Source organism: Pipistrellus kuhlii, unplaced genomic scaffold, assembly GCF_014108245.1.
Source record: "Pipistrellus kuhlii isolate mPipKuh1 unplaced genomic scaffold, mPipKuh1.p scaffold_m20_p_7, whole genome shotgun sequence".
Lineage (NCBI taxonomy): Eukaryota > Metazoa > Chordata > Mammalia > Chiroptera > Vespertilionidae > Pipistrellus > Pipistrellus kuhlii.
The window spans coordinates 67,908,561-67,932,741 of NW_023425573.1; the positions used below are offsets into that span (position 1 = coordinate 67,908,561).

General features: G+C 47.8%; 1 protein-coding gene and 1 long non-coding RNA gene across 5 annotated transcripts in view; one reads left to right on the plus strand and one right to left on the minus strand.

Annotated features, from left to right (window-relative positions):
* The window catches only part of MGAT5 (alpha-1,6-mannosylglycoprotein 6-beta-N-acetylglucosaminyltransferase), a 353,237-nt gene that overhangs the window by 7,395 nt on the left and 321,661 nt on the right, over positions 1-24,181 (minus strand). For all 4 annotated transcript variants that reach the window (XM_045575220.1, XM_045575219.1, XM_036422130.2 and 1 more), the window contains 3 exons: positions 20,863-20,979; positions 14,027-14,101; positions 4,323-4,480 (listed from right to left, as the gene is read on the minus strand). In XM_045575220.1, the coding sequence (XP_045431176.1) occupies positions 4,323-4,480; positions 14,027-14,101; positions 20,863-20,979 (350 nt within the window). The remainder of the gene's footprint in view (positions 1-4,322; positions 4,481-14,026; positions 14,102-20,862; positions 20,980-24,181) is intronic.
* On the plus strand, positions 11,092-11,842 carry LOC118709854. Its single transcript, XR_004985163.2, has 2 exons — positions 11,092-11,609; positions 11,643-11,842. It is a non-coding gene; the product is annotated as an uncharacterized LOC118709854 (long non-coding RNA).

Here is a 24,181-nt window from a genome sequence, read left to right on the forward strand (position 1 = left end):
AGCCCCCATTACGCGCCCCCCCCCCCCCCCCCCCGCCCCAGGTAAGTGCTAGGCCTCAGCACTGCAGGGAGGAGTCTCAGTGCTGACCCCAGCCTGTGCTCCTGCTCCTCTGCCATCTCCTACAGCTGGCTTGTCTGTGGGCTACAGACCCAGTGGCTCTGATTCTCTGGCTGGAACACTGCCTGGGCCCAACACTGCCAGCCTCTGTCCCAGAAAGGAGCCATGTTTTCTCCTCCTGCTCCTTGGGGTACACTGCTGCCCCCCCCCGATCACCAGGTGTCCAGTCTGGTGCCTGCATGCCATGTAGGGACAGTTCAGAGAAGAAGGTCCAGGCACCAGGCAGGCCTGTGACCCTGGGCCCATGACTGAGCCTCTGTGAACTGGGGTAGATTTCCTTAACCCTGGGAGGCACGGGGATGACAACAGCACCCTAGAGCACTGGGCAGGGTCTAGCTCTGGGGGAGCGCTCAGGAAGTGGGAACTTCTGTCACGAACATCATCACCATCATGGTCCTCTGCCTGGCAGACACTGGGTGGACTAGGCATCGGCCTCCCTTCCCACATTGTGAACGGACACACAGGACAATTGTCTCAATTCTCCTACATTCACAGAAGTCTCCATTCCTGCGGACAGGGGAGGATCTGGCTGGGGACCCCAAGGTTTCCTGCTGTCCCTGCAAAGCTTCCAGGTCCCCTTCCCCAGGCGCCATTCCTCCAGCCCCCTCTTGTCTTCTCCAGCCAACTAACACACTGCCTGGCCCAGCCCTTGCCAACACTAAATCAGATGATTTCCAGGGCATCTGGGGGATGCTGGTGGCTCTAAGGGCTTCCAGCCTGGCGCTTGGTGCTGGGGAAGGCAGAGCTCCCTTGTATCTCACCCCTGTAGTCGCCAGTGGGCTCTGCGACTTCCCTAAATCCCCCATCACCTCTGCTCCTGGCACACCAGCTAGAGGTGGAGGTGTTAGGTTGTGGACCAGGAAGGTGAAGGCAGGAAGCGGAGTTTTATGGCTTTCTTAAAGGAAAAGGAGACAGAGACTCAGGGCTTCCAAACCCTATATAGACTATCCCAGCTGGCCAATTCACAGCAAGAGGTCTCCAGAGCTCAGGTGTGCATTCAAGTTTCCACATGAAACGCAGCCTTGGGAAACAGTTATGCTTAAGCTCTTTATGAAGGGGAATGATAGCACCTGCTGAACCTTGATTCATCTGCCTGGTACCCTGCTAAGCAGGAGCATGGAAAGGTCTGCAACTCACCTCAGACCCCATGGCATGGGCTATCACTGTCAGTGAACACAGAGAACCCGCCAGCTCCTGCCCTGGTCACCTGGACTCAGATCCCAGGCTCCGTCTCCTGGTGTGAGTGCATCTCACCGGGGTGGTCACAGGAGCAGCCTGCCTGCCCAGGGATGATGTCGGAGACCGCAGTCTTCCCACAGGCAGTCCCCAGTCTTCACATGGTCCCGTGAGTGGCATAACTCTGGCCACCTCTGATGCCACCCACCTGCTGGCCCCAGGGAGTGCTCTCTCCTTCAGCGGCAGGGCCCTGCCCCACAGCCCTGGCCACCCGGGAAGGCCATGCCATCATTCCTGCTTAGCTGGCGAGAGAATTCACCAGAGAGGTGAGGTGACTTTCCTAATACCTGCGGAGTACCCAGAGCCCAGATGGCCTCCATGGCCCGCAATCCCCTCTCCACTGGGGATCCCTTCCTTTCCAGGGCATGCACGCCACTGTTTCAGCCTCTGTGTTCCTGTGATGACTGTCACCCCTGACACACATACCCATTCAAGCCCATTCTTGCTCATACACCCTCACACCTGTGCAGAGACCCTGGTGTGGTCTAGTTTCCCTTCTGCAGGGTGCTGCCTCTCCTGCTTCTCTTTCAGGGCAGAGTGGGGGCTCCTGAGGTCCAATGCCTCAGTTTATATTTTATGGCTATGGAAGAATGAAAGGGCAAAGGCCCGCCTTCCCACGGGCCCGACTTCCTGAGAGGACAGAACCACCCACGGGTACACACGGGCACGCACAGGGTGAGGGGCTGTAGCTGGCCTAGCCCTCCCATAGTCCCTGTCCTGGAGTTCCTCCCTTCCTCACCCGCCACCCTGCTACTTCCAAATGCCCCTAGCTCCTCTTGACCACTCTGACTCAGGGCCATTCCCTTTTCCCAGGCACCAACTTAGTTAAAATCCTCCGAAACTTAATAATCTAATAATTTAGAAGATACAACTTGAAAAGGCAGCCAAATCACAAACAAGGTCTCATGTGAATGCACATATGGAGCACATATGGAGCCACCCCGGCCTGGGCTTGGTTCATCCCAGGGTCTCTACCCATTTCGGTTAGAACCGCGCATGCTTTGTGCACAGGAGCTGGTGGTCTTGAGCTGTGGTGCAGTCAGGGCACACTGTGCCACAGCTCAAGACCAGCTGCCGATTCCTAATTCAAAGTGACAGCATGGGATGCTCTAAAGGGCTCAATTCATGTCACAATTCAGGCCTGCAAGGTGGAGCAGGAAAAGCAATGCTGGTGTGTGGAGCCCCTCATTGCTAACTGGCCATGAACAAGGGGGGGCCAGGGCACCTCGTGCAGAGGAGGCACTAACAGATGGAAGATAGCTGGATTTTACAACATTGTCAGCATTTACAAATGCAGGCACAATGCTTTCAGGAGGGCCCTTACATTCAGAGAATTAACTGCAGGCAGCTTTACTGCAATGTTAGCATTCCCTGCAGGCTCCCAAGAAGAAAGCTACAGTAGGGGTGGGAGTTGTTAGTCACTCCCATGGCACGAGGCCTGGCTCCCTTGGCTCCTCCTGGTTACCTCGGGCCTGTTTCCCCACTCAGAGCTCTGGAAGAAGGGCCATTTGCTCCGCGTCAACACTGGCTGCACATCACCTCACCATCACCCAGGATGTCCCCATTTTACAGATGAGAAAATCAAGGGGACAGAGGAGACTACCCACTGGCTCCCCTTCCTGTCTCCTCACTGGACCTAGGCCCATGCCCTGGGGAAAGGCATGCTGAGTGGAGCCTCGATCACGGGACCCGGGCAGCAGCATCCCTGTTTCCTGGGGACAGGTGGGGAGCATTTAGACAATTCTGGGTGGACAGTCCCTAGTCTGCCCCCAGCAAATCCAGACTGATGCATAGACACTTGGGGTTCTTAAAAAACCACTTTACTCCAGGGACTGTTTATAAGATGAGCCATGGAGAGCCCTTCCTGGACCCTAGAATCCGGGATGTGTGATGTGGAAATGGAAGCTTCTAGAACGATTACAGGCTTTCCATAAATACCAGAGCACCGCTCCCTCTCAGAGGTCTGGCCTTTAGGCTGATGGTGAGCCAGGGCAGCCGGACCTGGTCTCGGCAGGAAGATAGCATCTCCCACGGCTCACCTCAGCAGAGCTTCCCTGAGGCTGTGATTGACGCCAGAGCCATGTGCTCTTTCTGTAACGGGTTTTTACTTGAGAATAATGACCAGGCCAGCTCAGACGACTGTGCACAGGTAACCACAGTGGCCGACCGAATTCTCCGATAGGTGCAAAGCCAGAGCAGGGCCAGGCAAGCTTTGCTCCAGAGGCCACTGTGTTCCTTAAACACTCTTTGAGACAGGGACAGACCACTGCTCTACAGAGGGGGCCATGAGTCAGAGATCAAAGAAACCTCATATGGAAATTTGGGAACTGCAACTGCCAAACTCAAAATGCCAATGCAGAGGGAAGTGAGTGGTGTTGGTAAAAGCAATGCAAGCACAAGGGCAAAAGCTCATGCGATCCAGATGGCCCCTCCTGGGTGCGGGCTGGCCCGCATTCCAGGCACCCACCACACCCAGCTCCTGCCCAGGGACCTGGCAGGGTCAGGCCTGCTCAGATCAGAGGAGCTGGGCAAACGTGCAAACAAGGATGGGTTGCAGGAGGTGAGGATGGCGTGGACTTTGCTCTAGGCAGTTCTTGCCAGCTCCTTGCCCATGTCTCCCATTCCTTCCTCACTCTAGGGTGCAAGGCTCACCCGCCACCTGCACGTCTCAGACTGCTGTGGTTCTGTGCCCACCTCCGCTCTCATGGTTCTCGGATATGACGGTAGCAAAGTGAACACCTCCCACAATCTTCAAGCCCAGACATGACATTACTTATGCAAATAAAACACTCTCAATCGAATTCTAAATATGACCTCATCTACCTAACTAAAAATGCTGCTAAACTTTCTCTGGGGGGATCATGCTACAACCTGCTCACCTTCCCACATCTTTTCCCGCAGCCCACGAGCCTGGAGACAGAACCTCATCCTGCTCTAGGCTGCCCCGCCCGCCCTGCTCCAGCACTCACTTCAGCAGGTCCTTGTCCTTGTTCAGGTGCTGGAAGAAAGACGGCTCACAGATGAGCTGGTTCTCCTGGCACACCTGCTTGCAGGACTGCCCGGGCTCAGCAAGCTTCACCTGCAGGGCACCGAGGGGCGGCCACATCACCTGCCCATGGCAGAAGTCCTGGAATGACAGAAAGCCATCAGTCAAGGGACCAAAGCTGTAACTTGCAACCACAGCCTGCCAGGCAGCCCACAGGGGAGGCGGCTGCTGCCAGGGAACAGGGAAGGGGAGTAGGTGGGCTACAGACAAACTTGGATTGGAACTGGCCTCAGCCAGAGCGTGTCCCTGGGCCAGCTCTCCACCTGTCCACCTACCAGCTCCCTCGACTGCAACCTGGATTGGGCTGGGGAACTGGAAATCCACCAACGCTGGAGGCTCCAATACTGGCTGTTAGAGCTTTTCTTAAAAAACAATCACGAATGTCTTTCCTTATATGACGCCTACAGGCAGTTCGAAACCTTTCTCCTTATTCATTTTTAGCTTCTTGTGGTACGTGAAGCAGTCCCAGGAATAAAACAAATGAGGAGAAAGACTCTGCCATGTAAGATTAGGAGGTGATCTTAACTCCAAGGAAGGCACTTAAGTTAGGAGGCTGAATCTGACGCTGTCCCTGGGTGCTCTGACACGATACCCAGGCTGGTGTGGGCTCCCTCACTCATCTGTGGAAAATTAAGCTGACTGAGTGATGGAGCTGAGCGGGAGGCTGGCAAATAGCAGGTGGACCACAAGTGCTCACCCCTCTTCCTGTCCCTCGTAGAGGAGATGCCTGTGTATCTGAGAGGCTGGGGCTACATGGCACCACGAAGTCTGCACGAAGCAAGTGCCCTCAAAGCTCCGCTGCAGGGTGGATCTGTGCCATTTGCTCACTTCTCGGTAAACCACTATGGCCAACCATCTCCAGGTCCCTTCAACGGGCGAGCTTAGTGCAATTACACATGCACACGGGCCCCAGTCGTGCTTACTCAGGGCTCACTGGGGCTGGGCTGGCATCCTCTCAGAAGTCTGTTTTGGGAGCCAATAGTAAAAGTCGCAGTAGGACCTTCCTAAGACTTGGTAAAACCGAAGCGAGGAAGGCCTGAAGGTGTTCCCAGTAAGCACGGGACCAGGTAAGGCAGGAGGAGCCTGGGGCTCTGGGCTACAATTATAGTTCCAGCCGGGACTTCACAGACATCCCTGGAGCTCTCTGCCACTCTCACATCTAAAATGGAGAATACCACTTGTTCTTCAGTCCTTATATGATTCCTGTGAGCTAAAGTGAGGAGGCTTTTAAGAGGCACCGAGAAATGTTACAGGGAATATTCCAAGGTCGACCATTACTTGCTGCCAGGGTCCAGAGGTAAGAGGTTGAGTTGCCAGGAGTATGTAAGACAATTTGTCCACGAGAGCCATCCCTTTGCCCAAGCCCCTTCACAAGCCTCTTCTCACCCCTCGATCAAGGTGCTGGGTGCTCATGGGAGGCTGGAGGTCTTATTTCAGTCAACCTAAGCCTAAGCTATCATAGCAATGCCAACTGGTCTCTTTCCTGTAAGCACTCACCCACTTGCGCATTCATTAATTCATTCATTCACTCACTCAACAAAATACTGGCTAGGAAGCAGGAAAGCGTAAGGGTTCAGAACTCAAACTAGCTGCATCTAGCTCCTCCACTTACTAGCGGAATGATCTTGATTAGTTACATAATCTTGTCTCAGTTTTTGCTGTAAAATGCAGAAAATACCAATTTTCTAGAGCTGTAAAGGGGATTACATTACTTATAATGCGTAAAGTGCTCAGAAAGGCACCTGAGATAAACACCACCATCTGCATTTGGCTCTTACTGTCACTATGTGCAAGGCACTCTCCTAGGCCCTTGGGAAGACTCAGTGAAAAACTAAGAAACCCAAACTACTGCCTTCATGCAGCTTACCTCCAATGAGGGAGACAGAAAAACAGAGAAATGAATTATATATAATATGTTAAAAGATAATAAGTGTTCTCAAAAGAATGAAATGAGGAAAAGGGATGGAGATGTGGGGGAGGAGAGGGTCCAGGTAAGGCATCATGGAGAAGGTGACGTTTTAATTAGTTAGTTAATTAATTAGTTTATTTAGCGGAAGGAGGAGGGGGAGGAAAAAGTAGAGGAAGAGGGAGAGAAAGATTTGTTGTTTCACATATTGATGCAGTCATTGGTTGATTCTTGCATGAGTCCTGAATGGACACAAACATACAACCTTGGTGTATCAGGACCACACTGGAACCAGTTGAGCTACCCAGCCAGGGCCAAGAAGGTGACATTAAGAAAAGACAGGAGGAAGTAAAAGAGGGAGCCACACAAGTATCTGTGAAAAACATTCTGGACAGATGGAAACCAACACCAAAGGCTCTGATGATGGGAGTGTCAAGCAGGTTCCAAAAGCAGCAGAGAATTCCGTGGGTTGAACAGAGTGTGTGTTGGGGGCCAGAAATAGGAGACAGGTCTGGGGTGAGGGGGTCCCAGGGATCAGCACACACAGAACTTTGGGGTCCATGTAAAGCTTTGTCTCTGCCTCTGAGTGAGATGGAGCCAGAGTTCTGGGAGGGGAGTGGGGCAGGAGAGAAAGGAGCTGGGGAAAACCCTCCAGGAGAGTGAGGAAGTGGGAGCCCACCTCACACCACAGGCAGGTAAACTATCAAAGGGAAACAGTTTGTGGCAGGGGTGGGTAGTCGAAGAAGTCAACAACAGCAAGGACTGACTAAAACCAGGTCAATCCAAGATGGAGGAAAAACTGACCAGAGACTGACCCCAAAGCTCATTATACCTTCATTATAATGAAAACTGATAGGGGGCAAAGCCAGGACATCTCAGAAAGGATCATATTTGTGTAGGAACAAGGCCCCCCTACCCCAACCAGAAGGCGGAGGCAGAATTTGGCACCAAAAAGTTCAGAAACAACCCAGCATTGGGAACACATCAAATACATCCCAAGAACTGACTGGCCCAGCAGAACTAACGCTCGAGTTCACCGTGTCCACTGGGATGTGTACTTTCGCAGGTGCCTTCCTTCACAGATGCCCAAACAGGAATGCACAACCAGGGGAGCAGTGGGTGTCGTCTGCTCCGGGCTCACCCTCATCCTGTCTCCAGGGATCCTGTTCTGGCCCCTTTCTCTCAACCTAAATAAAACCTGCTTTCCTTCTCACTTGGACTGGCTCTTGAATTCTTTCCCGGGAAATCAAGAACCTGTAGGAGGTGGTGGAGTGCTTAGGGGGTCCCACTTCAGATCCCCCCCCCCCCGCCCCCCCACTGCCAGTGACAGCAGAGTGGCAGGATCTGCTGAGATCAGAGAGTAGGAGCACAGCAAAGGCAGAGGCAGGAAGCTATGGGACAGTGCAGGAGGGCAACAATGGCTTCAGATCAGACTGGCATCTTTGTTCAGCAAACCTCCATCACTCATGTCTTATATGCTGGCTTTGAAGGCTTTCTCATCAGCTACTCAACATTTTACAAATGACTGTTAAAATTTCCCTAGATACAAGAAATAGGAATGTGAATGAAGCACAGGCTCTGGCTTAAAGGCTCCATGCACAACATAACAAAATTAAAGAATTGTACAGATCAGACGTCCAAACAGGAATGCACCAGCTACTCAGAGGAGAAAAAGAATGATCTCTGGGACGAGGGGAAGAGTGATGGTGGTAGCTATCGGAGAAGGCTTCCAGAAAGTAGGGCTTTTAGACTGGGTTTTGTAGGCTGAATAGAGATAGTGGCTTATCACTAACATAGTGCTTTGCAGGTAACTGGTGCTCAATAAAGGACTATTGAACTGAATTTAATGGTCTGGCATCTTGGAGCTTCGACAATAGCAGTAGAAAAGAACAATATTGTAACTAAGAGAGGCTTTATATACATAGAATGAAACATAAATAGTAATTTCCAATCTGGTTAATGAGCCCTCTCAGAACACAGAACAATTATTTCAACCAGTCACCAAATTTCCCTAAATTAGCTCGACTATTCTGAAAATTTCCTGCAGTAATTGTAATGAGAAGGGTTTATTAATGCAAATTTATAGAAAAAACAATGTTCTGAACAAATGAACACAATTTACTGTGGAAAAGTTAAGGGTGCTGCTGCTTTTGGAACGAAGGCTAAGTGACAGCAATGGTGACACTTAGCCTTGGATTATTATTCAAAAAATACCAAGAGAGCTAGAGAAGAGGGGTGGGCTCCTCCCCAGAGAGAAGTACTCGGTGGAGGGGCAGCCCCTCTCTTGGTTGTAGAAGATGGGATCCTTTCCACAAGCTCCCCAGTCCAACCAAATCCTTAACAGAGTTACTACAGCCATGACATATCAGGTGAAAATGGATTGTCTGGAACAACACCAACAACAAAAAATAGGTTCAGATATAGACTTGGAAGCAGGATTAAGAATAAATAAGGTCAGCAATTTTTGAAAAAATGGGGGAGGTTGTGGGGGCAAGTTCTAGGTCATAAAAGTGGGGTTTAGGCCAAGTTTGGTCAGTTATTTGAAGAGTAAGGGAGACATTTACTATTTATATCACAACTGAAATCCAGGAAGAAAAGTGCTCAATAAGTACTGGCTGACTGACCAGATCTAACATAGCTCAGCTGCCTGTTGGCATCCACCATCCTCAGCTTATGCTGTCCTCAAAAAAAGTGAAGTCCATTCCTGAGTGCGCTGGGGCTGATTCTCAGTGGTGGGAGAGACACTGTGTTCCCCCGAGGGCAAAAGAGAAGGTGGCTGGGAACTAAGCTGTGGTGACATCTCCAAGAACCATTTCCACTTATATAAATCCATGCCAACAACAAGCTCTCTTTGGAAAGAGTCAGACTTAAACCTCTCATATTCCATTTCCTTCCACTGCTAGGAGTTGGCCCAGGAGGAAGGAAAATGTACATCCACATGCTCATGAATGTTCACAGCAGCTAAAAGGTGAAAACAGCCCAAATGTCCACCAACTGATGAATAAACGAAGTGCGGTACATGCATACAATGGAAGGCTAGTCTGCAATAAAGAAGCAACGAGGCTAACATGCATGCACCTAACATTATGCTGAGGAAAAGAAGCCAGAATTCTCCAGAAAAGGCACATCTACAGAGACAGAACAGATCAGTATTTCCTGGGGCTCAGGTCGGGAGCAAGGACTGACGGCAAATAGGCAGAAATGAGCTTTTAGGGGTGATAATTATCAGATTAGACTGTCATGGTAACAGAACAACTATAAATTTACTAAAACAACAACACTGAATTGTATCCTTACAAGGAGTGAATTTTAAAGTTTGACAACTATACCTCAATGAGGCTGTTTGAAAAACACACCTTTGTTGTTTTCTGGGCTCCTTCAGTGGCGAGCAGCTAAGGCTTTCAGAGGATTTATTCTGTGTCAGGCACTGTCTTAGCCCTAAACATGTATTAATCTACTGATTCCTCCACCAGCCCTAAGAGGTAGGGGGTATTATCCCCACTGCACAGAAGAGAACCAGCAGTGAGGTTAGGAAACTTCGCTGCTTAATCATTGCCTGCCCAGTCTCGCTGGGATCAGCAATGGCTGGGCAAATGGCAACAACCGATTTTTTCAAAGGAGCAAACATTGCCCACACTAGTGATAACCTCTCCGCTTTTCAATTCCTTTCTTCTTGCCCTGCAGCTGTCATCCCCACCATTCCCACCCCACGATCCAGATACACTACCAGGTGTGTCCTTACTCCCCAGGGGCTTCGATGAGCCGGTTTCCTGGAACTAAAGCTGATTCCACAGTGGCTCCTAGAGTTAGCTCGTTTTTTCTTCCATATCTCCAAAATAACATGAGGACAACTACCCTCCATATTTACAAGGTCAATACCGGAAGTAGAAAATAGTGTCCAAGAGCAAAGGTATGGTTTTCAGAAACCAATCTGAACATTCTTTACAAGAGCCCGCTTACTCTCTGGCCTAGGCAGATACCTAGGTCTCTCTCAAGAAATGCACAATGAGAGCCCTCACAGCCTGGACCCAAGCAGGTCAGGGAAGACGGTGCTCTTGGTCTCAGACCACCAGGGATGTGGCCTGTCCACCAACCTCTGCTGCTGGAGACAGGACCTCAGTTAGAGAGGCGATTTAAAAGAGCTTGCAATCCAAATCAGCATTTTTAGTGCAGTGAAGGGGAGGCAAGGACAGTGAAGGGAAAAGCAAGCGGTTTTCCTGGAGCCAGGATTCTTTCCATTGGGGGCTCCAGTGGGCTTGGCGGGCATGAGGCAGATTCCCTGCTGCCAGCAGCTCCACCGCATGCTGCAGCCCGGGGCTCTCACAAGTGCTGCTGCCAATCAGCTCCCTCTGCTCAGCTGCCGCTGCCGCTGCCAGGGAGCTGATAGGCACTTTGAAAGGGTTCTGGGATGAAAGCTTCCTCTTCCCCGTAGATCACAGGAGGATTTTCAGGCAGAGATCAGCCTAATTAGAGCTGCAGCCTCTAAGGAAGCGTGAGGTGCTACCACCTCAAGAGCTTGAGCTTTCTTATTCAAACCAGACACACTGCTCTGAGTCCCACTGCTCTTTGAATATGGCCCTCTAGCTGCAAACACAAGGAACCCAAAAATTCTGGCTGGGACCAGTGGCGGTCGTTCTAGGCAGAGGACCCATCTGCCAGCCAGTGGGGTTCTGGCTTCATCTTCTCTGAGGAGCTGGGGACTTATGGCACTGATGAAATGCTCAGAGCTGGGGTAAACTCAGAACAGCCGCTTTACTGCTTTTTTTTTTTTTTTTTTTTTTTTTTGCAGCTCTGGGAGATGCTTAATAAGAAATACCTATTTGCCAAGAGTGATTTTCCCAAACCCCAGTCTGACAGCTTCACGGCCCTCACCTGGCCTTAAAGCCTTTACTTCCTGTTGTCCCACAATCAAATCTGAAATCTTCAGCTGAGCCTCAGCATCGTTGTATGATCTGCCTTTTCCGCCAGCCTCATCCTTCATAACGTCTCTCCCTTCGGCCACAACTAAACTTCATTTCACCTTCATTTCTCTTCCATCCTCCACCCTCCCTGTCGCCCCAGTCTGCTTCCAGGACTCCTCTCTTGTAAATGCCTCGGGAGAGAATCTCTGAATCAAGCACCCCAAAGTATCCTGGTCACATCACTATCACAGGGTGTAACCTCCACCAGAGGAGTTGCCTGTGGCTCTGACTGGCTTCTCTGTGACAACTGAAGCTATCTGAGGACAGGGGCTAGTTCTTGGACATATTTTCTTCCCTGACTGACTCCAAGCACATGGCTGGGAGTCCACAGCCCATGGCTGGAGTCCACAGCCCATGATTGGAGTCCACAGCACAGGGTTCACTGCACACAGCTGACATCTTTGCAGAGAGGATGAATGAACAGCAGCAGACAAGAAAGACCTCTCGGTGCCTGTGAGCCACGGAGCTCTGCAGTGAGTTCCACCCAGGAGGTGGAGTGAAAGGGCAGTTTCACCAGCTTGTCTAAGTGACCTGTTTCCAATCATAGGTCCAAGATGAGCTTTCTGGTACACATGACAAACAAACAAACCAAACCCAGGGGCTCGCTCACTCACTCTCTCACCCACTCATTCATTCCTTCAACGGGGAATTATTGTGCACCTACTATGTGCCAGGCAGAGGCCTAGGCACGTGCCATTGAGAGGTGAGCAAGTTGGCATGGCCCCTGCATTAGGCAGCATGTAGCAAGGTTTGGGAAGTGTGGCCTTTGTGTCCGAAAGGAAGACGGAGTAGTAGATTTACAGAAAACAGGCCACATAAGGACTTTTAAGGACTAGCTGGGATTCAAGAGTCTTAGGAAAGAAAAGAAATAAAAGCCTTCAAATAAAGAGTCTTTTCACTTGTGTTGGTGAATAGCCCTTTTCCCTGAGAGGAAGTGAAGACAGGAGAAGAGGAGGTGGGGTTCAGGAGCGGGGATCCTGGTAGAACCTCAGGAAGCCTCCCCTGCCATTGGTAAGAGCCGTCTTTAAACTCACTGCCCCCCTTCAGAAAGGACCCACGCTCCTTGAGGCGAGAACATGGGCAGTGCAGCTCTGGGCCACCTGCTGTGGCCTGGCCCCACAATGCCTTGGGTGCAGCCTGGGCTCCCATTGGCCCAGCATCTGTCTTGATTCCAGGGTTGAGTCCTGTTAATGTGAGTGTCCAGAGGATGGGGCTACTCCTGCCACCTCCCAGGATTACATGAGAATTAAATGAGATGGTGAGCATGGCATACATAGCATAGAGCCTGTATGTAAAAGGCTGTGAGGGTTAGGATGATTATACTGTCATTCTTAATTTAGGCGTCATACAAAAACTAGAGGATAATAATTCAAATGCTTAGCTTTCATGGTGAAGTCAGATGGGTAATACTGTATAACATTATAATAATAAAACAAGCTTATGTGAGAATATAACACAATATTACACATGCTATAATGTAGGAGCAATCAGCATACTGGTTTGCATTTATTGAACACTGTGCCAGCCCTGGTCTAAGCACTTTCCATGAACTAGTTCATCAAAGGCTCACATCAGTCCTAGCTATTCTGTTACCATCTTATTTCAAAGGGGAGGAAACTAAGGCAGGGAGAAGCTGAGTAACACACCTAAGTCACAGGACCAGAAAGTCGTGATGCTGGAATGGAGGCCCAGATGGCTGGCTGCATAGTGTGCCATCCCATGGGTCCCCCCAGAAAATCAGACTGCCACCCTGCTGCCTCCGCTCCCAGCTCTCCCTTCCAGCAGCAGCACAGGCCTGCCCACTGCTCACCGCCCGGTCAACCCAAATCGTTTCTCTGAAGCCTACACTGGGCCTATGATCTTTGCCTCTTACATTTTCAATGTGCTGTTTCCATTTGAGGCTGCACAATCCTCACCCCTATTGTGTAAAGCCTTCTTGATCACCTCAAGGCACTATGCTTTGCCCTTAAAGAGGAGCCCCTATTTCTGGACTCTGGTCAAGAAGTTCATACTCCGCTACCCACAGGGACTCGGTCTATTTTCAGCTCCATGCTGCTTTTGAAGCCTAAGGAATTAAAATGTTATAAATGATGGCCATTACAAGCTTGGCCTATACTTCCACGAGCACGAGCCACAGCTTCCACACTCTGATGGGGTTGTGGGACTTACGAACCCTCCCCGACCCCTCCTGCAGTGCAGAGAGCTCTTCTTTTATCTGCTTTATATCACTTAGGTTTCGTGTAAAGTTTCACTTGAAAAGGGGTCCTGTTTTAAAAGATGTTTGAAAACCACTGAGAAATCCTAATGTATTTGGAATTACAGGACATTTATTAAAGGGATGCTTAGAACCACAGGGTCCCATCCTTGCCTTTCTTAGGGTAAGGAATGACCACAGGCAGGGCCAGAGAGCTGTCTATTGTCCCCTCCCCACCAGGTCTTTATGACGCCTCTTGGAGTGTGGGCAGGTGCTGGGCTGATGGTCAAGCGGGTTTTCATCTTGACTATCCAGTGTCTTCTCTCAGTTCTCATTTGACCTCCACTGTCATAAAGAACATTCTTTTCCCCAATGATAGACTGACTCTCGGGTGACCACTATAGGGCCTGCTCCAGTATTCCAAAAAACCGATTATCCAGCCTCTGGAATCTTTCAAATCAGGGAAATGATCCCAGAAACATGGTGCACCCTTAACCATTCGTGAGAGGCCTCCTGGGTAACGGGAAGCAGGACATGGAGACACACGGACTTCCGGAGAGCCTCACCTGCTTCTCAATGAAGGCGTTGATTCTCTGTAGCACCCCCTCACACGTGAACTCATACGGCATGTACGGCTCGATCTGCAGACACAGAACACGGTATCACAAAAGAGGGAGACACAGAACAGGCAACATGCAGTCTCTTCAGTGCCGATGCCTGTGTCAGGGGCTAGACTATGAACTTGGAAGTCAAGAGTCCTGGGTTCACACACTCTCTGCTCTTTACTAACTGTGGGACCCTGAGCCAATTACCTTCCATCTCTGAGCCTCGGGTTTCATGTGATAAACAGTGATGAGAAAAACTTACCTCTTCGAAGCTGTGGTGAAGATTATATAGGGGGAGAAGGGAGTAAAGCATTAGTTCAGAGCCCAGTACTGAGTAGGCATTCAGCAAACGGTGGGGAGATTCCCTTCTAGAAGGTAAGCCCCTGAGGAAGCATCCATGGCTGCTCAGTGCTGAGCAGTGTGGCACCTGTGTGGACTCAACATGCACTCAAACATCTGCTGAATGAATGCATGCCCATTGCTCTGAGAAAGGCCTATGGTTTAAAGCCCCACCACAGTGACAAAAGCATTGTTCTACTTTTGTAATGAGACTGACATGTGGTGAAAAACCAGAGTGCCACAAAGAGTTCACGTAGGCAGGCGTCTTCAAACTACGGCCCGGGGGCCACATGCGGCCCGCAGAGGAGTCTGATCCGGCCCGTCAGTTTTTTTGGGCAGTGAGCGCAGCCGAGGTGTTACAGTAGGAATTAGTAGTTCATATAGTCCGGCCCTCCAGCTCTCTGAGGGACCGTGATCTGGCCCCCACTTTAAAAAGTTTGAGGACCCCTGATAGAGGGTCCTGGGAGGCTGGAAGGCTGACGCTGACTTAAACTCATGCTGGGCTTTTAAGATCAGCTATAATTCTAGCAGGACAAGATGTGGAAGATATCTTCATCATAGTGAGTAATTGAGATTAGACAACAAAGAAAACAGCAGGAGGGTCAAGCCCAGGATCATGGAGTTTGGAGACAAGGCTGGGAAGAGGTTCACTGGATTTCCATGAAAGCCTTGTAATCTCTAGGCTAACAAGCCAGACTTTAAGGTTAGCCAGAGACATAGAGAGGCTTTGTTGGGGTGGAGGAGGCAGTCTGATCAATCATGTGACACCTGTGGGAAGGGGACAAAATGTGAGTGTGGCCTCTGCTGCACAGTGCTTGTGCCGACACTGTGAAGCCTGTGCTTCCAGGGGCAGCCAGCTAGCATCACCAACCGAAAAGGAAATTCCACTTGGCAGAAAACCATCAGCAATCTAGTGTGTGACAGCTTCAGAGAGACCAACACCATTGTCAACAATGGAATAGAGGGCAGCTTCACCATCGCCTTCTTAAGTCTAAGTCTATACTTGCCTATTTGAGTCTACTGGGTAGAGGAACTGGACAAAACATCTATGAGTTGAGGCCAGCTCAAAATGGGACAACTGACCAAGAAGACAGCCTTTTGTGAGCACATAAGCAGTTGGTCTCAAGGCATCTTCTTCCTTTTGTGTGAGTGCGCTGATTTACACACTACTTTTGAAATCTTCAACCATGATTGTTAATTTCATGACATATCTTAAAAAACACAACTAGATGGTATGTCACACAAGACAGGTTGTATCTCACCATCCTTGCCCACATCCATCCAGAGAGAACTAAAAGAGGCTCAGCGTTAAGTATTATAACATCAGGACATGATTATTCTACAAGAATAGACATCATTCTGTGCCAAGATAATTCATTTCCAAAGAGTTCAAAACACTTTGAAAAACTGATTTCCTTTGTGTCTTCTCATCTCAAGCTTTTGTGCTTGCTGTGTCCTTTCAAACCCAGATGTATTGCAATACCTAGCCCTTCATACCAAATGCAAACGTTTTCTTTTTAAGGGTCATTTACTCAACCAATGGATAATTCCAGAAACGTTCTATAAATGGAAGTGAATTAATTCAAAGGGCTTGATGCAATACAGAAAAATGGCTCTTCCTGTGTCCTCCTAGCAACCAAACTCAGATAATCAAAGGTAGGCTGACTCATTGCTTTGTGGTCCAATTCACTGTTTTAAAAGATTCAAAGCCAAATAATTTTACTATAAAGAAAAGAAATTGTATTTATAAGCCATCTCTGCCACCCTGAGTGCACTAGCCACCCTGCTGTGGACAGGAGCAGGGCCTCTGTGTGTGAAGCTCTCCAGAACCCTGGTTTCAAGGCTGAAGAACATTAGGAAATCTCCCATGTAGAAGCTGCTAGGCAGGTTGGAGAGGTGTGTGTGTGTGTGTGACAGAGAGAGAGAGAGAAAGAGAGAGAGAGAGAGAGAGAGAGAGAGAGAGAGAGAGAGAGAGAGAGAGAGAGAGAGAGAGAGAGAGAGAGAGAGAGGGAGAGAGAGAGAGAGAGAGAGAGAGAGAGAGAGAGAGAGAGAGAGAGAGAGAGAGAGAGAGAGAGAGGGAAAGAGGGAGGGGTAGTCTGTTTTGTGCATGATAGTCCTTTGGAGACAAGTCAAGGCCTCTTTGAGGGATGGAATGAAAGGGAATGCTGGTATCACATCCAGTCACAGAGAAACCCAAGTAGGGCCATTGTGGAGGAGTGGGAGAAGTTCTTGGTCATCCTGTTTGGTGGAAATAGGGCTGTTACTCATATGGCCACAGGAAGAATGTCTGCTGGCCACAAGGTGTGGTTCCTGCTGGCTTTGGGAACTTTCCATTATCTCCCCTCCTTCTCCTCTCTGAGTTTCAACTTGGATAATTTCTACTGATAAGTCTTCAAGTTCATTGATATTTTCCTCTGTCCGATGATAAGCCCACTGAAAGAGTTATTCATTTCTGAATCTGTGTTTTCAGTACCAGTATTTTCTCATTTGGCTTTTAAAAAGTTTCCAGCTCCTTCCTGAAATTCCCCATCTCTTCATATATGCTGTCCACCTTTTTCATCAAGCCTTTTAAATGTACCGATCTTAGGATTTTAAAGGGGTGTATGATAATTCCAACTCTTGGGCTATCTTTAGGTCTGGTTTTATTCATGTTTCCTATTTTAATGATGGGTCATGTTTTCTTGCTTTTTTGATTGTCATATAATTTTAAATCTTGTAGTTTCTAGATGAGAAGGCCTGGCACCAGATTTCTGATCCATTTCTAACAAGTGGAAGGGTTTCTAAGATAATAGTTTAGGCATTAATCTCATTCCTTACTTCATCTCTCTTTCCTACCTTATTTTTCCCTTTATTGTACTTCATTAAATGACTTTTGTTTTAAATCTTAACAAACTAATCTAAAAGACCTAGAGGTCTATCCAGGTTTTATTACTTACTAATTGTGTGATCTTGAGTAAATTACTTAATCTTAAAGAAATTAAGATTTCCTTAAATCTTAATCTTCTCAACTGAAGAAGGATTGAATGGGATGAAGCTCATAAAGGTATACAGAAAGATTCTACATGTGTAGAAAGAGGTTCTCTCTGTATCAGCTACTATTATACAATAATTACTTGTTTTCCTTTTAAGTGGCCTACATAGGTTGGAATAAGATGAAAAAGGCTGAACAGGGTTCTATAACATGGAACACTGAAGTTTCATGGAGTGAACAGGACTGGCCTCATGTAGGAGTGAGCAGATGGAACTCAGTACCCATGCCTCCTGCCTTATGTAGCAGACATTCATTCCCCTTTGACTTTTGTTTGACAAAAGAAGGACTCCATGATCTAAGATTTTCTGCCTCTATATTATCTTTTAAATTACTCCTCTTAAAGGAGACATGCACTTAAATAAGTATGTGGGTTGTATGGAGTTCCTGAAAATATATAATGAAGTCCTACCTCCCAGTACCCATGAATGTGATCTTATTTGGAAACAGGGTCTTTATAGATGTAATCAAGTTGAGGTCAAACCTGGATTTGATGGGCCCTAATCCATATGACTGATGTCCTTTTAAGAAGTTGCCAGGACCAGTTTGGCTGCCAGGACCAGTTTGGCTCAATGGATAGAGCGTCGGCTTGGGGACTGAAAGGAACCGGGTTCGATTCCGGTCAAGGGCATGTACCTTGGCTGCGGGCATATCCCCAGTAGGGGGTGTGCAAGAGGCAGCTGATCGATGACTCTCTCTCATCGATGTTTCTGACTCTCTATCTCTCTCCCTTCCTCTCTGTACAAAATCAATAAAATATATTAAAAAAAAAAAAAAAAAAAGTAGAGAAGACACACACACACACACACAGGGAGACTGCCATGTGATGACTAAGATAGAGGTTCAAGTGTGGCAGCTGAAGTCAAGGAACACCTGAGCCACCAGAAGGTGGAAGACACAAGCAAGGGTCCTCTACTGGGGCTCTGAAGGGACCGTGGACGTGCCAATATCTAGCCTCTAAAATCGTGAGGAAGTAAATTTCTGTGGTTTAAGTCACTGGGTTTGTGGTTCTTTGTATGGCAATCCCAGAAAACAAATTTACTAAGTTACCTGGAGATTCAAGAAAGAAGGAAGCCCTTCCATCCCCATGGGCATGCCTTTCTGCTGAGGCTTTTAATGTGCTGCACTTTCCAGAAGTCTCTTTATTAGTATAGATACTAATATTGAGTTACACTCCTCAATCATTTACACACTGTTTTGGGCACAAACATATTCTGCACACATCTATTCCTCCCTCTCTCCATCCATCAGGTAAATCACTGTGCTGGGTTTTGAGAATATAAAAGTGAGACAGATATAGTCACTGCTTTCATGTTTCTTAGAGTCTAATGGAAATCCAGACTATCAATGACAAAGATAAGGACAGTATATTATTATATATGTAACTAGTGGCCTGGTGCATGAAATTTGTACATGGAGAGGGGGGTTCCCCTCAGCCCAGCCTGCACCCTCTCCAATCTCAGACCCCTCGGGGGATGTTCGACTGCTGGCTTATAAACTGTCAGTCAGACATCCCTCTCACAATCCGGGACTGCTGGCTCCTAACTGCTCACTTGCCTTCCTGCCTGACTGCCCCTAACCACTCTGTTTGCTGGCCTGCTCACCCCAACTGCCTTCCCCCCACTGGCCTGTTCGCCCTCAACAGCTCCCTGACTAGCCTGATCATCCACAACCACCCTCCCCTCTTGGCCCTTAAACCCCTCTACTTCATGGCTTTGTCCAGAAAGACATTCGGAAGGTCTCCTGGAAGGCCTCCCAGTCTAATTAGCATATTATTCTTTTATCAGTATAGATAGAGGCCTAGTGCACGGGTGGGAGCTGGCTGGTTTGCACTAAAGGGTGTCCCAGATCAGGGTGGGGGTTCCCTTCCAGGCAGGGCGGCCTAGGCAAGGGTGATTTTCAGGCCAGGCACGCTCCCGTTGGGGTGGGGGTCCTCACTGGGGGGAGGGGGGTTTGTAGACCAGCCATACCCCCATGGGGTGAGGATCCTCACTGGGGGGCATGGCCAGCCTGGGTAAGAGGCTGAGGACTGTTTTCAGGCTGACCACACCCCCTTCAGGGTGGGGGTCCCCGCTGGGGTGCCTGGCCAGCCTGGGTGAGGGGCTGATGGCTGTTTGCATGCTGGTCATGCCCCCCAGTGGGGACCCTCATCCCATGGGGGCGTGGCCAGCCTGGGTAAGGGGCTAAGGGCCATTTTCAGGCTGAGGGCCATTTCCAGGCCCCACCCTAGCCAGCCAGCTGGGCGACCCAAGCCTCCTGCTCGCTCTGGCCTGCTCTGTGGCTGCTGCCCACAGACCCCTCCTTCGGCAGCCAGCCCAGGTGGGCAGGAAGCTTGGCTTCCTCCATTGCTGGGGGCGACCCAAGCTTCTTTCCTGCTCCAGCTGGCTCCATGGCCACTGCCATCTTTGTCCTGCTAATTTGCATATCCACCTGATTGGCTGTGGGCAATGCAGAGTGATGGTCAATTACCATATTTCTCTCTTATTAGTATAGATACTAATATTGAGTTAATAATATTAACCAACCGCATACCAAGTGGCAGACTGCACTTAAGCTCTTTATATTCACTAAATCTTCACAACTGTACTCTAAAGTACATAATATCAAACTACAACAAAGATAAAGAAACTGACACTCGAAGGCTAAGTAACTGCCTGAGGGGATGCTGCTGTATGTGGTAGAGCTGGGACCCAAATCCCAGCTATCTGATTACAGTCTTTCTTAACCATGCCCATAAAGCTTCTCTTTAAAAATTACAACAGGAAAAAGCGCTCTGAAAGGATGAGTGCAGGGGAAGGGTACATCTGACAGAGTCCAAGATAATCCTGAGAGAAGCTAACTTAACTATTTCCTATGTGGTGGAAGCTTCCTACAGGCAGGCAGCCAGCCTCAACAATATTCATGGAAGCGGGCATCCCCTAGAGTGGCTCACAGGGCACTGAGTGTGCAGTAGGGACTTAATAAATGTCTGCTGAATTGATCAAGAGAGTCCAGAGTTGTTAGTTACTTTTATAAAATTCTAGAAAATGTTTAGGTAGAAAAGCCAAATAAATAGATGCTATATCAAAAACATGTGCCAGTATTTCCTTACCCTCACTGTTTTTGTAGAAGAGCAAGTCTATTTTTTCGGGTCTTTGTGAGAGCTTCATAATTAGGTCACTAAGCAAGTCCTATAATTCAAGCTCCTATTTCTGTGTCTGGGACCAGAAATCCTGTCACAGGATTTGCAGAACCATACATATGTGGACACCAGCTCTGTTTCCACTTCACAGAACACCCATGAAGTCCCCAGGCCACGTCCTATGGCTTGGCTATTTTCTGATTCCAGAGTTAAGCTGATACGGAAATGTTCTCATTACTCAAAGCGCCTATTTTCAGTTCACATTACAAATGTGGGGGAGCAGAGGAGGAATGAAATAAAAGAAACAACCTTCTGACTTAGAATTGCTTTCACTGCATCCTCCACTTCTTTCTGATTGTCAAGGTCAACAGTCCAGACGTGTGGCCGGCCGATGAAAACTTCAGCATATGGATGCTGAGATGTCAGCTAAAAAAGAAAAGACAAAACCTCAGTCTCACACACTTTAAAAAAAACCTTCTGTGCTAGGTGAGGTGTTAGGTTTTTTATGGTACCAAATTGCACTTGCACAAGTAACAAGATACTTGTTCTGCCCTTCCTGGGCCATCAGAACCTCCTAATAAACAATAAACCACTGAGCTAGTGGGATATTTCTTGGGCCCACCCAAAACCATCTGGATGTGTAGGCAAGGCATTAACAGGTACAGATAAGGGAACTGAGTGAGCGCCTGCCTGGCTGCCTAACAGGTTCATGTGAATGCTTTAAAAGGCAGATGCCCAGGGACCCTTTGAGATGGGACCCCAGGACTTTGGAGGGGCTGCTGGAGGCCCTGGATGGGTGGCATGTTGGCCATGGCCTTACCACAAGCGGTGAGATCTGAGTGGCAGACCCAGTGATGGCTCTGCATCTCGAATCCCACTTGAAATGAAGAGCTGGCATGCCATAAGCAGGAGGTATGGAGGATGTCATAGTGACTTCAACCCCCAATATTGCACCAAGAAATAATGAAGGTTTACTACCCTTCATCATATTGCAGCCCCAAAATCACCCAGATCAAACCTGTCTGACTTAAAAGACACAGGTTAGGATAGACAGGTAAGCACAGGAAAATTACAACAAGGCCTTAAAGTCACAGGAGATGAGTGAAGGAGATGACAGAACTAATGCTACCAGAAAATCAGGGGATTTGAGATGGTTTCAGGAGTAATCATTAGCATATCAATAAAGACTATTTTTATGAAGACAATGTGGATTCAGAAAAGCAAGGTAAGGCCAGTGTTTACTCCAAAGAGGGCTTTGTTTTGAGAAGAAAGGGTGGCCAGAGAAACCCAGTATGAGCGCTGGTCATTCTCAGATCTTAAAGAGTCCATTTTCGAGACAGCTAAACTTACCCCTCTAATGAGTTTTCTGCTTTACTGTTTCCATTTAAGGTTATGGTGTGAAGGGGGAATTCTGGGCATTTGTGGGAGCATTTTCAGTTCTCACGAAGCCTGGGGGTGCCACCCTTAATGGTAAGGTGAGACCAGGATGCTGTGAGCAAGGCAGAGGTCACTCCCTGCACAGCGCTCACTTGCCCTGCAGGCTTTTCCTGTGGATTCAAATAAAGAGTCCCTCTGGCACAGCTGTAATATACTAGGTGTACCAGTTAATAATGTGGGGCTTTTTCAATAGATGGAGTTACACATATGTTGAGATATATGCAATTTGCTATGTATGCTATTTTGTTGTATTGACAGCCAGCTTCAAAACTTCATATGTCAAATTTTCTGAAGGTGTTAACATCATAAATATTTTTACACTTAAAAATGTCGAGTTTGGTGCAAAAAAAAAGAGCAGTTGCGGGAAGTTTTAATTCATTATTTTGAAGAAAAAGTTATCATATACTTCGGGAAGCTTATAGTGAATATGGTCCATCTCAAGATACTTGTGAATGATGTTTTAAATGCTTTAAATGTGATGATTTCTATGTGAAAGACAAAGAACGCCCAGCTCAACCAAAAAAGTTTGAAGACCAACAACTACGAGCATTATTGGATGAAGATGCGTGTCAAACTCAAAAACAACTTGCAAAAAGATTAAACATTGCTCAACAAACAATTTCCGATCATTTACAAGCAATGGGAAAGATTTTTAAAAAAGGAAAATGGGTGCCACAGTAATAGAAGAAAAGACAAATGGAAAACCGAAAAGCCATCAGTAAAATGTTGCTTCAGTGGCATGAAAGAAAGTCTTTTTTTTGCATCGAATTATGACTGGCCCCTTGCTTAGAGGCCATGCTGGCTCTCTTCTTTGGTTCTGACTCCCATATGCTCAGAGGACAGGACTGAACCTGCGCCTCTCACCATTATTTGTGTCCTGCCACACAGATGGTGTGCATGAGCTACTCAGGGTGGCCAAGTCAGAGTCTCAGCCCCAGGCCCTCCCTGGTGCCCTCAGTGCAGGTGCTCTGGACTTCACTCACCTCCTCTGTGGAGTTGAGCCCCTTGCTACCTTGCTCAGTTCCCCTCCCCACAACACCAACCCTCCTCTGCTGCTCAGATTCCTGGTGAGGGGTAGAACCCACAGAATGCCACAGGCGTGGAGCTATGGAAATACCATTTGCCTCTTTCAGCACATACTGTAGTTTAGTACAATGTGGATGAAGCCTGGCTGGGCCAGGCACCGTGCTCACTGCTTGACATGGATCAGTTCTCAGGTTTCCCGTGTATCCAGGAGGATTCTGAGGTCTAGAGGCGGATACAACTGCAGCTACAATGTGGCTGAGCAAATTCAAATTTAGACCCTTCAACAACTTACTGACTTTCCACAGGAAGGAAAGTGATAATATTAAAAGATGCTATTGGGTTCTTAAGACAAAATCCAGTCTTTCAATCACTCTCTTAAAACTTGCCAACCTAAAAAAAATCCCAGACTGAGTTTATATCTGTATTAGACCTTTTCTGACAGTGAGCATAATATCACACCATATTCATTTTGTGGCCCAGAACAACTACATAAACGGATCCTTACACTGGAAGCAGGGGAGGTAAGGCTGCCACATGGGCCACCAGTTAGCCACTCACCCTTCAGCATTCTCTCCCTGCCCTTTGCTGGCCCCGCTTATTTACAAGGCTGTGCTAAGTACTTGTAAAATACAAAATGCAGAGCCATTATAATCTTATGCATTTACATTTATTGAGGGTTACTTAATATTAAGAGTAAGGCATTTTGTGATTCATTATTCCCTCTATGAATGTTATGTTCCTTCTTGTTAATTTATTGAGAACCAGTCTGATCTGAGTTATTTCCTTGTATATCAATCAGTAAATTTACTGGAGTACAGTTTGTAAAAGTAATGAAAATGTTATTAAATGTGAGACATTACTTCAGAGCAGCTATTAAATCTCCAAGGAGGACATGAGTTCCCTTTATGAGGGGAGGGGAAAAAACTCACAAAAAATAAAGAAAAATAACACACCCTGAAGCTAGAGAATCTTAATGGTTTACAAAATGTCATAAAAATGATCGAGATCCTACTAATATGTTTCCCAATATAAAGATAAAAATCCAATTTATACTACATTTAAAGTATACCTTGAACTGACCACATTATTTCTGACATTTTGGAACTTTTTCTCCTCAGTGCACATATGGTTTTAAAAATTGGTCCAATGCAAAAAATAAAGACAA